Raw genomic sequence first — 15493 nt, 5'->3', positions numbered from 1 at the left:
ATGCATGAAAGTGAAAACTGAAAGTGAAGTCGCACAGTCGTGTCCGACTCTTCTCGACCCCATGGACTGCAGCCTACCAGGCTCCTCTGTCCATGGGATTTCCCAGGCAGGAGTACTGGAGTGGGGTGCCATTGCCTTCTCCAATCTGAGCCACTAGGGAAACCTAAATGCCTGAAACACCTGGCTCTAATCTGATGGAAACTCTACCACTATGTCCTTCACTGCAGAAGTCAGGTCACATCCAGCCCTGATCCCAGTCCCCAGCCTCCCTTAAGTCTGTCCTCCCACGCAGCCCCAGACTTGCACTCAGACAGTGTTTGCCCACCTAGCCCAGGGGGCACTCAGGAAACTGACTGCAGCTCAGCTTCCTGTATCTAACATCTCACAACTCACTCTGGTCTAACCTGACACCCGAGATTCTAACCTCTGCCCTCTCTTTCCCTATAGGGGCCATGGGCCTCCCTTCCTATTTTTTCAGAACTCTCATTGAGACCTCTTGCACGTTGGTCATTACTGAAGAGTCTTGGCCCAATTCCTGGTCCTCCTCCATCCTCTCCTATTGCTTCCAACAGCCTAAGAATGTTGCAAAGTAATGCTATCTCTTGGCATTCTGACCATGGACTTGGGAGGCAGGCCATCCAGTAGAACCATGGGGAAGTTATTTAGCCTCCCATACCCCAGTTTTCTCATCTGCAAAATGGAAGCAATAACAGTCTCCTATCTCCAAGGGCTTTTGTGAAAATTAAATTAAAATATTTGTAAAACAGGGTAAGTTATTATCATTATTACACAGCAGTTAGTTTAGGATAAACATGCCCCTTCATAATGAGGGAACCTGGAAGAAAAGCTCACATTAAAATGACGTCTTTACTGAGTTTTCTCATTCTTAACTGTGGAAAAGTTAGCCAAATCACTAACAGGCTTGCCTCTATTGCATTTAACCCATTCATTGTTTTAAAAAAGGTAGGATGGAAAGTGTTCATTCAATTTATAGATTATATTGAACAAGCAGTCTCCTATAATTTTGACCAATTTCCTCATCAGTTTGATGGACAGCATGTACCCCAAACTGTGCAGAATGATAAACTCAGCCACACAGAGATGTTACTTCTTCTTGTTTAGTCGCTAAATCATGTCCAACTGTTCTGTGACCCCATGGACTGTAGCTTACCAGGCTCTTCTGCGCATGGGATTTCCTAGGCAAGTATACTGGAGTGAGTTGCCATTTCCTTCTCCAGGGCATCTTTCTGACCCAGGGATTAAACTAGCATCTCCTGTATTGGCAGGCAAATTCTCTACCACTGAGCCACCTAGATCTTGCTAGAGGTCCCCTAATGGAAGCGCAAAGCTGAAACTGTGACTCTGGGTGGCTAGCTTTTAGAGTACTGGGAAAAAATCAAGTTTACATTGTTAAAAATGCCTCACAACTTTCCATTTCCTCCTAAGTACGGACATTAAGAGTACGGATTCTGGGGCCAGACAGTGAGTTCAGACCCCAGGTCTGCCACTCATCTGCTAAGTGACCTAACAAGTTAGGCAATTTTTCTGTGCCAGATTTTTACAGACTTTTATCTGTAAAAAGAGGAGGACAATAACCATACTGACTGTGACCAGTAAGTAAAATATTATGTAAGGTGCTTAGAACACTGCCTGCCACATTTGTAAGCATCGACGGATGTTAATTATTGTTATTAGTAACTTGTAGACACAGAGCATCTGTGTGTCTGCAAACAGCATCAGCCCCCCTAGGGCGCCAGGGCACAGTTATCGTGTTTTCCATGTGACCAGGAGGGGCCCCCATACTCACTCTTCCCTCCTAGCCCCCAGCTACTTCGAATGTTAAAAGCCCCCTCCACGTGATGCCACACGTGTTCACTACATACAGACTTTCTCCACTGAACACGGACTTCCCTGGGAGGAAAGGCCTGACTTCCTGCTGCCTCAGCATGGGAACTGACCCTGGCCCCTAAGAGATACTCCAGAAATGTGGAATGACTCAATGAATACTCATTTCTTCAGATTTGTGGTGTTGTTCAGTCACTAAGTTGTGTCTACCTCTTTGCAACCCCATGAACTGCAGCACACCAGCCTTGCCTGTCCTTCACCATCAGATTTTTAAGTGACATTAAATTTCCAATCCCTTATGAAAATATAAGCCCCTCCAGGATCAAACTCCTTTAACAAACATCTTAGCAGCAGTCAGTGAGCCTGGAGCTGAGGACAAGTAGTGACAGCTGTTAACACTTCTGGCACATTCCACACCATCTCATGTCACAATCACACAGCAAAGACAAAATCTGTCCATTCTGAAATACAGTCTAGAGTCAACTCTGACCAAAAACAAACCCAAAACAGAAGCAAATGCATTTTTACAAAAAAAAAAAAAAAAAAGTATATTTCTAAAATGCTTACCTTGCCTCATAAAAGAAAGGGCTTTTTCTTTTAAATTCTCAGTCAATTGTTTCTTTTTAGTCAGATAATCCAAAACATAAATATTTGGAGCAAAATTTATCATGTTCTGTTCACCACAGCCATAAGGCATCCGAATCAGGGAATCCAAGCCATTGATGGAAGAACCCAGAATATCTCCTGAAAGCACAAGATATTTATCAAGGTCAGCAAATCCCCAATAACCATACCTCCTAGTGGCAAAGAGAGCAGAAGGCGCCCAACATTGAAGCACTATGACTGTCTCACTGCCAGGAACACAGTAGAAACTTTACATCAGGCTTTTAGGAAGATTGGTCAAATAAATGATTATACAGTGGTACTGAACTTGTAGATTATGCAACAAATTAGGAGACTTTTAGCTCAAAGATACAGCACATATAAGCAAACTGTAAGCTTTTTTTTTTTTTTTTTTAAATTTCTAACCAAAATGTCAGGATTTGCATTAGGAAATCGTCATTCTTATATAGGGAAGTAAAGTTTTACTATTAGTATTCTTCACATAAATAGAACTTTATTTTGACTTCCTTACTAATACACTATAAAATCTTGAGAAATGACGTTCTAAGGGCAGGGATTGTGGTATTTTTCAATGTGCTTTATTTTGAACAACAAAGTAGAACTAACTGGTATATATGTTTCAGTGAATCTCAGGATCAAAACAGGTTAAAAGTACTTTTCAAAGTTAATAACATAAAGTTAAACAAAACACACTCTTACCCACATTCCTCTACCTACATTCTAACACCATGACTCTAGAAAATAAGTAAAAATTTAGAAATGTAAAGGCTGAGTTCTAATTTTGACCTCACTATGGTTGAACTGTGTAGAGAAGAACATTCGTCAGTGTAGTTTACTTTAAAAACGTCACCATTCCAAGTCCAAATACCTATTAAAAACTTGCTCCTAGAAAAATGAATCCAAATAAGAGAGGAAGACTTTCACGTGGGTAGGCTGCAGTCATGCTAGAGTACCATGTCTTAAACTTTAGATGTTAACTCAGAGAAGTAAACACCAGTGCAGGTTTTGTTTCTTATTATTACCACTACTGCACATTATGCTTTTAATATTCAGAGTGAACATAAACTTGCACTTTTAATATTCAAAGAAGCAAGCCAATATTCACCAAGTAAAACACAAATAGGTTTTTTAATAGAAAGTAAAAAACCGAACAGGTTTTTTTAAATAAATACTATATAAAAATAAAACTTGAAAAAAACATTACTTTAAATCAAACTTTAAAATTAAACTTCAGAATAGTCAACAACCACAGGCAGATTCATTCCAACATGAGGAAAGATGGTACACACTCAAACTTCAAGGCTCTTGCGGGGAAGGGATAGTTAGGGAGTTTGGGGATGAACATATATGAAAGTGAAAGGGAAAGTGAAATTGCTCAGTCGTGTCCGACTCTTTGCGACCCCATGGACTGTAGCCTACGAGGCTCCTCCCTCCATGGGATTCTCCAGGCAAGAGTACTGGAGTGGGTTGCCATTACCTTCTCCAGATATATACACTGCTTTATTATAAATGGATAACCAGCAGGGACCTACTGTATAGCACATGGAACTCTGCTCAATGTTATGTGGGAGCCGGGATGGGACAGGAGTTTGGGGGAGAATGGATGCAGGTATATGTATGGCTGAGTACCTTCACTGTTCACCCGAAACTACCACAGCACTGTTAACTGGCTGTGAAAGAAAGTGAGAGCCGCTCATAAGAGAATCAATTCCTAGGCAGGTTGATAAGAAGGCCAGGGTCCCCAAGGAGGAGAAAGGCGTCTGAGGCTCTCAAGGAGGAGACAGGGGTCTGAAATTCTCAAGGAGGAAAGGACAAATGTTTTCTCCTACATTCCTTAGTAAGGATTGTATAACAATAATGTATCCTGCTTGAGGACATGTTTCTCCTTCCTGAAAATCTGCTAGATCTTCTGTTATCTTAAAATGTATATTATGGGAGTGAGTCTAGTAAGATGTTCACAACCTTGAGACATTCTTTTGATTTACTGTAATAACCAATTAAAAAAGTATTTAACTCCCTTGCTAACACTAGCAAGGGGGGCATTCTCCGCTCCCCTTCCGATGTCTGTGTCAGAAGCTTTCCCTGTTCCTTTTCACTTTAATAAAACTCTGCTACACAAAAGCTCTTGAGTGATCAAGCCTGGTCCCTGGCCCCGAAGTTAAATCTTCTTCGGAGATGACAAATCCAACACCGTTCACCATAAGCTATCACTCAGTCATGTCTGACTCTTTCTGACACCATGGACTATACAGTCTATGGAATTCTCCAGGCCAGAATACTGGAGTGGGTGGCCTTTACCCCAATACAAAATAAAAAGTTTAAAAAGAAAAACCTTCAAGACGCTTCCCTCTGTATGTGTGCAGACATGCCATACCATCTGCCAGCACCCCACCACTGTGGGAGGTGCTTAAGCAGAATGTATTCTCCTTAACAGAGAGTTTATTTATTTCTTTTCAAGAATTATATCTAAGCTCCCCAAAAAGCCCACTCTAGAGGGACTGACTGTTTGGAGTAATAATAAAAAGCACTACACCTGCAGGTGAGATTCAAAAGAACCTATGAAAAAGTGCCTTAGGTCTTAAAACCTCAAAGACCTAACAAATTATTTAGATGTCATTAATCAAAACATTGCCAGTACTTGGGCTGCCTGATGCAAAGAGCCGACTCATTGGAAAAGACCCTGATGCTGGGAAAGATTAAGGGCAGGAGGAGAATGGGGTGACAGAGGATGAGATGGTTGGATAGCATCATCAACTCAAGTTTGAGCAAACTCCAGGAGATAGTGAAGGACAAGGAAGCCTGGCGTGCTGCAGTCCGTGGGGTCACAAAGTCGGACACGACTGAGCGACTGAACAACAACAAAATCTAAATATTTCTTTCAGTTATTTGTAAAGCACAGCTATACAAATAAGCCATTTCTGTGGAAGTTCTAATAGTTGAAAGTCCTTTGGGGTTACCAAGACAACTAGGAGAAGGTGACTAAGTCAGTGGGTAGCTTCCAACGGTACAGGGTACTTGTGTTCTGCACAGAGAACCGCTCGAGGCAGTGGTCTTCAGCTTCTGGTTGTCAGAAGCACTAGCGGAACCTTTCCAAAACATGCATGCCCTAGCCATAGCCCAACGGAGTCTCACTGAGTAGACTGGGAGTGGAACCCAGACATTTGCGTATTTTCAAAGCTCCACAGAAGGCTGTGATATTCACCAGTGACTGAGAGCCACAAAGGCAGAACAACTCCCTCCAGCCACACAACACTGTGGCCTGGCTACTCAAACAGTGGACTGCACACCAGAAACATCAGCAAGACCTGGGAACCTGTTAGAAACGCAGAACGCCTACTGAGCCGGAATCCGCCTTCACACAGAGTGCCCAGAAGATCTATGTGCGCCTTGAAGACTGAGAAGAACTGGTCCAGACACACATCTTACCTGCCTTTCTACTGTAATCAGTGGTTGGCAGCAACTAAAACTTTTTACAACTCCTTCTTATTTAATTAGGATTAAATAAGAAAATATACCTAAAAAGGACCTACGGTATATTACAGGGAACTATATTCAATTTCTTGTAATAAACTACAATGGAACAGGATCTGAAAATATATATATATATATACACATATGTATAACTGAATCACTTTACTGTTCCCCCAAAACACGGTCAATCAACTGTACTTCAATTTAAATAATTTATTAAAAAAGAAAATGCATGTACAAATAAATGAGAAATGTGTATTACCATATACAAATAAACCGATAGTGAGGGTGATATACTCTGTTCTTACCAATTGCAGTGATCTGAACCCTCTCACTGCCACTCACTGTATGAGGAGGAAAGGAGAAACTCAGTGTTTTCAGGGTAGTTTGTAGCGTGCTGTCAGTCAAATCTAGCAAGATGGATTGTGAATACGATTTTTCTATTCCTTCAGCCTGTTGATAAAAAGTAACAGAATTAACATGGTCTCTATTCCTCTGTTTAGAGAAAACTATAGGCAGATAACAGAGAAGGCGATGGCACCCCACTCCAGTACTCTTGCCTGGAAAATCCCATGGACAGAGCCTGGTGGGCTGCAGTCCATGGGGTCGCTAGGAGTCGGGCACCACTGAGAGACTTCACTTTCACTTTTCACTTTCATGCATTGGAGAAGGAAGTGGCAACCCACTCCAGTGTTCTTGCCTGGAGAATCTCAGGGACAGGGAAGCCTGGTGGGCTGCCGTGTATGGGGTTGCACAGAGTCGGACACGACTGAAGCGACTTAGCAGCAGCAGCAGCATAGGCAGATAATGAGTTAATCATCTGGCCTGTGTATGGTTAGATAAGTACCTACAAGGTCTTGATTCTTAGTCCAAACTCGTTAATAAATGTTTACTTTCTCTTTAAATTAGAGAAAATAGTTCACAGAATGGCAATGGAAATGATAAAGGAGAAGATGAAAAGGGGATGAGAAACCCTCTGAAATAGGTCCTTTTATAATTCAAAGACAGAGATTAAATACCTTGTCCAAAGGCACCCTTGACAGAGCTGAGATGAAACCCAGGGCTGCCTCCCTCCAGAACACAAGTGCTTATCTACTATGCTGAGTTGCCTATTTGTGCATCCTGTCTCCTCCAAAAAAAAAACCTACAAAACCTATTCTACCTGTACTGAGGAATTCCAAAATTCAAAATCTATATATCAACTTGACACAATTTAACAGGATTCCAACGTCACACAGAGTGTAAATATAACCTGCTTTAAAATCATACTATAAATGTGAATAAGACGTTGGCAATTACCTCCAATTGCATGATATATTTTTACATTTAGATGAGAAAAACATTAGGTCTTCCTGGAGGGTGGAGAAGATGTCCTACCAGGTCTTGGAAACGAACTTAACCATGAGAAAAACCGTCTTCTGCTTCCTTTTCAATTATGTATTTCCATTTCATTTTAGACTTCAAGTATTTACCTTCACTAAAATCCTCTGGGTGACGGCATCAGAAGCAGCAGGTGAAACAGCTGTGACCGTGATGGGCACTTCCCCCAGACGTGTTGGCCTGACCGGGAAAAGAACAGTTGCCCCATCCTCACTGGGAACCAGAATGGTCTGTTGGTGTCCCGTGGCATTTATTTCATTCGAAGCCATTAAAATATCAAATGCATCACTTTTCTCAATGATTACCTTAACCTGAAAGAAAAAAAAAAAGTCATCAAAGGTTCTGTATAATAAATTGCTCCTCAGTAAAATGCTGCTTTGTGCATACATGCTAAGTCACTTCAGTCAACTCCTTGCAATCCTATGGACTGCAGCCCACCAGGCTCCTCTGTCCATGGGATTCTGCAGGCAAGAATACTGGAGTGGGTTGCCATACCCTTTTAAGTGTGGTTAAATCTGTGAGGCCCAAGACTAGAGAAAAACGAGACAGAAAGGTTCAGCCAAGAAGAGCGTGTAGAGGTAACAGGAAAAACCTAGTGCTTTCACGCTTTTTTCACCTACCTCAAGACAAGTGGGGAAATGGCCTTCTTCAAGTCTAACATTAAACTCCCACTAACATTAAATTCTCTCATTTTCTGAGAACTGGCTTATTTCATGTCATGGTACTACCACCAGCCTTACTCAGCTGTGTCATCCTGGGACACTAGTCCCATTAGAAAAACCTGAGGCAAACAGGATGAAATGTTATTACACTCATTGAGAATCTCTGCTAAAATTATTCCAAGAAAAGTATCACTCAGACACTAGTCCTGAAGCACATGTTGGCTGTAAACTTCCATAGAGTACATCAAAGTTACCAGGCTCATCAAGAAGAGCATTTCTCTGGATCTTAGACTTTACTAATTGTTTTTCCCACTTATTTTCTCATCTGTTTCTCAAAATATTTCTTTTTTTATTTTTATTTTTACTTTATTTTACTTTACAATACTGTATTGGTTTTGGCATACATTGTCATGAATCCGCCATGGGTGTACATGAGCTCCCAAACATGAACCCCCCTCCCACCTCCCACAGATGAGTAAACTGCAATTAAGTTACTGGTCATTAAGTGGGCAAGCTGGATACCGAATCTGGGCCTTCTGACTCCAGATCTTTTGCTCTTTACACTATAAAGAGAAAATTAAAAAGTAAAATTAGAAAATAAGAACCAGTTTATTCTCTAGACATAGTGCTTAAAGAGATGATGGTAGTGAGGTTAATTACAATCCCTAGTCTGGGGGTGGGGGTGGTGTGGGAATCATTTCATTAGCACGACTATGGGCAAAATACAAACAGTGGGCCTACCCCTGCCTTACAGGGAACTGATTGGCTGAGGGGACACCAGACCACGACTCAAAAATCAAAGCCTTGGAAACAGAAGACATTAACACAGGGAGCTCAACCCAGCGCCCTGTGATAACCTAGAGGGGTGGGATGGTCAGGGGTGGGGAGGGTCCAAGAGAGAGGGGACATATGTATACCCATGGCTGATTCATGTTGCTGTATGGCAGAAACCAACACAACATTGTAAAGCAATTATCCTCTATTTAAAAATAGATTTAAAAATATATATAAAATATTGTACAAATATGGGGACCGCAAGCCTAACAGCATGAGTGAGATTCCTCAAGGAAGACACCTTAGTTCCAAACCAGTCCTTGAAAGGAATAAATTCTTGCCAGTTGCAGCGGGCACTCAGTGGCAGTGTGAAGTGGCAAGCCATTCTAAACGTGGGAGTAGAGCAGGGGGGAAATATGGGGAGAAAGGGCAGGAAGAGGAAGAGATGCCAAGAAATGAAGCTGTGGGACTAAAGCAAAGAACCCGCACTAGAAACTAAGGGGAAAACGCCCAGACATGCCAGCAATATCCTTCAACATTAATGAGCTGAAGAAATGGTGGGCAAAGTACAGCTATTTTCAATATTCCAGAAATGCATACAATTTGTAGATGCCCAAACACTACATAACCCAATGCCAGCATGTTTTCTTCATTTTTTTCCTGACATGTAAATGATGAACAAACCTTTTAGCACATTACCTCAGTGGCATCTTTCAAATAATTGAATATGGTTACTTCCAAAGCAAATTCTTCACCTCTGATGACAGAGTATGGAAGATTCAAAAAAATGAAAAATGGTTGGAAGGCTTGGAGCTGGAAAGAACACAATGAATACAGATTTTATTTAAGTCCAGAGCTTCACACTTTACACACTTAAATCTCACAAAACCTATGACACTTATTAGTAGCTTCACATAGAAATGTCCTCTTGTCTACCAACAGAAAACAGCAACCTATCCTAAATAAACAGGGGCATACGGCTGTGATTTATAACACAGTAATCACTATATTTTATGAAACTCCTTCTAGGAACCAGGGACTTTATACAAATTATTTCATCACACCTATGCAGGCGGGTGTTATGGTCATATTTTACAGGGAAAAAACCTGAAGCTCAGCCACCTCTGTAACTAGTATAAGAGCACACTGCTGGAAAGTGCAAGAGCCAGAACTGGACCCCGCCATATCTGAGGCCATAGCCAAGCTCCTCTTCCACTACTCTGCCATGCCGATTCCATCATTCTGCTTTTAAAGCCACTGCCCAAATGAAACAGCATCTGTCTTAGGCTCCTATGAAAAGTAAATGATCTTTTGCCTACTACCCTATGGACTGTAGCCCGCCAGGCTCCTCTGTCCATGGAATTCTCCAGGCAAGAATACGGGAGTGGGCAGCCATTCCCTTCTCCAGATCTTCCTGACTCAGGGATCCAACTGGGGTCTCCTGGAGTGCAGGCAGATTCTTTACTGTCTGAGCTACCAGGGAAGCCCAACATATGAACACATACATATATGTTGGTCACCTAAACTATGATAGTGTTGGCAAAGCTTCTCACTGGCAGCAGTTAATTCTTTCTTAGAAGTTTATTTGGAAATCTGTGGCAGTCTCAGATTGTCACAATGAGTGCTCTTGGCACTTAGCAGGGAAGGTCTGCATGCTCTGGACGGTCCCAGACAATGAAGAATTGTCCTGTGTTCCTCATGATTCTTAAATGTCCTTTCATGTAGATAAAGCACCTGGTTATAATAACCTGGACTTACAACCTAATTACAACACATATATAAACCCAAAGCATCTATCAATATACAACTAGTTTGTAAATCAAGAGGAAACTGCCCTTTGTTTTGTAACTTTACCAAAACTTCTTCACTATTTCAAAACTTTACATCACCACAGGCAGCACCACTCAAGGTTTTTGCCTTGCTAATACATGTATATCAAATTGTATTTTGCAGCTGTTGCACACAAGGTGATTCTATGTACCACATAAATATTCAAATATGTTACTAGGCCTTCTTGTGCAACTATGCCTGGCCACTTACATACTAAAAAGTATATTATTATACATTACTTTCCTTTTATTTCTCCTTGGTATTTCACTTAGGACATCTTACTGATTATTTTACTTGAATATGAAGGTATATTAAATTTTCTATGCATTTCATTTGCATAGATGGTTGAGGGACAAAACAAAATATCTGTTTTTAAAAACCGGCTTCTGATATGGCAGAGCTGAAAGCTACTGGTCTAAGACCAATCACAGTCATTATATTCCTCTTGTCAGCGACGGTTTAGGAAGTGACATGGGATATAATTTGACCAAAGAGTTGTGAAGGAATGTTTGCTAGGGGACATTCTGAGTTCTACTCATCTTTAAAGAGGACATACTCTCTCTTCTGGCCTTTGGAAGTGACTGGACTCAGTCAATAATAAACTTACTCTCCAAATCTCAATACAGAGCTAGCACAGTTAACAGTTCAATACAGTTCACACTTGAAAATGTAAAACAGATAAAAAACAAAAAAGAAACACCAAGAAATCTCCAAACTATGATCAACATCACAAGCAATCACTTTTTTAAAATCCATTGAGGAGCTGACGCTCTCTTTGCTTCGTGGCATTGTACCATCTAGAAACAGCTCTTTCGTACACTACCTCCACTGGAGCAGTTGTTAGTCCAAGACCTAAATCCTCAGAGATCACAAAAGCAGTTGCAACCCAAGAAGTGATAGAATCAGGCACAGTAACTTCGAATTCTTGGTAAATCCTGGATCTGAAGTCAGGGTAAACATAAAAGTCACAAAACCAAGAACAGACACACTTCAAAATAGGCCAACATAACCTAAACCATGTTTTGGAAGAATTTTCATGTTTTGGGAAATTTTAATTTTCCAAATAATATACATATCTAGATTTTTTTTAAAGATTTAAGCATGAAATAATACATTCCAAGTTCTCAAGGAACAGGTCATAATAAGGTCATAACACTGCAAACTGATCCATATTCCAATAAAAATCTTTCTACAATATTTATATCTTTAAGACAAGCATCATTTTCAAAAATTTTATATAGATAATAAATACCTTTTCCAAATTTAACTCCCATTTGTCTCTCTCAATATGCATAAAAAGTTTCCCTCTGTATTCTTGTCAATGCTGATATTTGTTTTTGGAGGTGTGACTCGTGTCTTATTTCAAGTTTCCATAAATAGCTGACTCACAATATATGCAGATTTCATGATTTACTTGTTGAGTCATCATGCCATTAGCACAGAGTTTGTTAGCTAAACTGAATTCTTTTCAATACCCACACCTCTTCTGCCTGTGGCTCACAGGGATGTTTAATGGGGCACCACAAGGCAGAAGGAACAATCGTGAGCGCTTCCCACCCCAAGCAACAGAGGAACTCCCAGCAGTCTTTCCCCAGTGAGAACCATGTGACTTCAGGGAAATTAAAATCATCCTTCTTCAGAAAAGGCCTGTCTTCTCCTTGATGATCCTCTTACTGTCACAATTCGCACACAGCTTTATTAAATACTATGCATGTGTGTGTTCAGTTGCTCAGCTGTGTTCAACTCTCTGTGACCCCACAGACTATAGCCCACTAGGCTCCTCCATCCAAAGGATTTTCCAGGCAAGAATAGTGGAGTGCGTTGCCATTCCCTTCTCCAATTAAATACTATATTTAGATGCAATTAATATCATTCTTTAAAAACCCTTGGTCTATTTAGTTCTTTATCACACTATGTTTATACTGAAACATTAGAAAGAGGGCAAAACTTACTTAAAACTAAGACCAAACAAAATACATTCAGACAAAGAACTTTAATCCGTACCCCATGTTGGTGTCTAGCCAAATCCAAGTTTCTGGAAAATGCTTTCGCACACGTGGACTGCTGCCCAGAGAAAAGTCATGAAGATCTACTGAGTAGCCTTCATTTTCATCCACAAACCTCTCAGCCAACTCTACGCTGTCATCTACAAATAAGCATTGACAACTGTTAGGGGAAAGTCACAGGAGATAATGTTCATAAACCTAGTCCACAGAATTACAGCATCTCTCAGCTGACAAGGCCCTTACAGTTTATCTTCTCCAATCCTTCTCATTTGACACCCGAGACCCACAGAAGTCATGTGACTTACCCCAAGCCACATGGTCAATTATGGTAGAGCTGGAAAAAAAAGTTCTCTGGCCCTACAACCAATACCTAAAAAACGACTTGCAGTTCAGCTGCAAAAAAATACGTTAAACCCCATTTTTAAATGTTACCTCCAATTCTGCTATTCTCTTCTTCTTAGATTCCTAGTGCTGAATGCCTTTGGCTGTACCTGTCACAAGATGCTTCAAAAATCCAGCTTATTAGCTTTTTTTCTTACAAAACAGTCACACTGACACACAGATACTGGATCACCTAACTCTATTCTTTCAACTTTTCTATAAGCCTAAAACTATTTCAAAACAAAACGTTAAAAAATAAAATTATACTGAAGAAGTTACCAAAGATTCAAAGATGAATGCAATGAGCTCCACCCACTGTCTATGGAGAAGGCAAACAAATACATGAGTGACAGTCCACTCAGGCGAAATGTCTACCATGCAGAGAACAGCTGATTTTACATAGAAACTGAATAATGAAGAGGGTGCAGCTAGAAAAAAAAATCCATCTTGTGTTGTTTATTGCATTACATTTTCCTTACATCTTCAGGTAAAGAGTGTCCCATACAAGAAGGGTGAAAAAAAGTAAGCTAAGTACAAAGGCATGTCGAGAATATGACAGTGCTTATTAGGGAAGACTGGCATAAAGAGAAGAGAAAGAATGCCTGGGTCCAGATTTTAAAACATCAGTTATCCCACGCTGAAGGATTTGGGCTTGATCCTTTAAGCAGTGATGATCTACTGAAGGTTTTAAAATGAATTAAAAACGTGATCTACTCCATGTTTTATAATGGTAACTCTGGTCTCAGTGAGAACAGTGGTTTAGAGATGGGGGAATGGACGTAGGAGAAACAGAAGGTTCTCGCACTACCCGGAACCCGGGACCCAGCAGAGGAGAGGAAGGACAGCCTTGAGATAACTCTGCTTGGCCTCCCAGTTGGATGAGCTCTGTGCATCCCTACCGCACTCTCCTGCCCCATCACACCTCTCAGCACACTCTTCTACCTGTGTGTTGGTTTGCCCTACTAGACCAAGCTTGAACTTCCATTGCCTCCTACATGCCAGGCAAATATGAGTATCATCTACTGATAATAGGTAATTGCAGATTTCTGAGTACCAAACAAGTGCAAGGCACTTTGCATGCTTTTGGATTTAAACTCCTAACAGCCCTGTAATAGAGGCAATATTACTACTGCTTAAATTCAAGGAGAAACCTGAGGTTTAGGGAGCTTAATGAATTTCCTCGGGGTCATAAAGCCAGGGTTGAAAGTCAGAAGTATTTCTTGGTAAATTCCTTTCTTAATCACTGAGCTGTTCTGCATCTGGCAGAGAGGAAAGAATCAAGGATGAGTTTTGGGTTTCTGATGCGAACATGCGGGTAGATGATGATTTCATTAACAGATATATGGAATCGTATCAACTCAAGGGCTCATATATCAGTCAAATCATATTAGGGAAGAGCAATGGTTTGTGACACATAGAATTTAAGGTATTTGTGGAGCATCAGGGTGCAGAATCAGGAGGGGTAAGATAAACAATCAAGTTCTTCCAGAGTTGAATTTAATGGGGAAGATGTCATGGAAGGACCAGGGATTAGGGAAGAATTCTACCAAACCGACTGACCACGTGGTCCAGGTTGTTGCTGTTGTGTTGTTGTTTAGTCGTGTTCCAGCTCTTTGGCAACCCCGTGGACCGTAGCCCACCAGGCTCCTCTCTCCATGGGATTTCCCAGGCCAGAATACTGGAATGGGTTGCCATTTCCTTCTCCAGGGGATCTTCCCTATGCAGGGATCAAACCTGCATCTCCTGCACTGGCAGGCAGTTTCTTTACCACTGAGCCCCCTGGGAAGCCCATGGTCCAGGTACTAGGGGCAAATATGGGCAGAAGGAGTCAGTGACCAAAAATAACCAGGAGAGGTCAAAACCAAAGAAGACACTTAACAGAATTAGGGGAGTGAGGGCACATACAAAGTAGAAGGACAGGCATTTGAAATGTTAGGGGTAGATCTATGGTAGGTGATGACGTGACCTTATGACTACTGTTGCCATGGTGATATTCACATAACAGCGCACAGTAGATGGGCCACCCACACATTCAAATCCCCGAGGAAGACAAAGTAGTCAGACTCTGACTCTTCTGTGAGAGTCATTAACATAGAGAGAGGGAAAGGGAAAGCAGGTGACTGAATGTTGATTAGAGGATATGTGATTGAAATTCTTGAGTTTCAAATGATAAGGGGCTTTTAACTGAGGACTGCTGAACAGCGGTCTTGAAGTAGCCAAGAAAATACTGAACTCTATATACCTGCTGGGGGTGGGGGGCTTCCCTAGTGGCTCAATGGTAAAGAATCTGCCTCCAATGCAGGAGATGGATGTGGGTTCGATCCCTGGGTCAGGAAGATCCCCTGGAGAAAGAAATGGCAACCCATTCCAGTCTTCTTGCCTGGGAAATTCCATGCACACAGAAGCCTGGCAGGTTATAGCCCATGGGGTCCCAGAAAGAGTCAGACACGCCTTAGCAACTAAACAACAACATGCACCTTCAGATCATGAACCAGAAGAGAGGCAGAAAAATTAATGTCA

At 41.3% G+C, this 15493-nt stretch overlaps 1 protein-coding gene across 1 annotated transcript in view; it reads right to left on the bottom strand.

The window, feature by feature from the left end:
• Positions 1-15493, bottom strand: part of LOC120862891 (CD109 antigen-like) — a 143541-nt gene that overhangs the window by 40743 nt on the left and 87305 nt on the right. Inside the window, exons 18-23 of the mRNA XM_040239044.1 lie at positions 12591-12732; positions 11410-11527; positions 9456-9569; positions 7413-7631; positions 6249-6393; positions 2413-2589 (exon numbers count right to left, since the gene is read on the bottom strand). Of these exons, the coding sequence (XP_040094978.1) occupies positions 2413-2589; positions 6249-6393; positions 7413-7631; positions 9456-9569; positions 11410-11527; positions 12591-12732 (915 nt within the window). The remainder of the gene's footprint in view (positions 1-2412; positions 2590-6248; positions 6394-7412; positions 7632-9455; positions 9570-11409; positions 11528-12590; positions 12733-15493) is intronic.

The sequence above is a fragment of the Oryx dammah genome, unplaced genomic scaffold (genome assembly GCF_014754425.2).
Source record: "Oryx dammah isolate SB20612 unplaced genomic scaffold, SCBI_Odam_1.1 HiC_scaffold_4, whole genome shotgun sequence".
Classification (NCBI taxonomy): domain Eukaryota; kingdom Metazoa; phylum Chordata; class Mammalia; order Artiodactyla; family Bovidae; genus Oryx; species Oryx dammah.
This window is presented reverse-complemented; position numbering and strand designations above follow the sequence as displayed.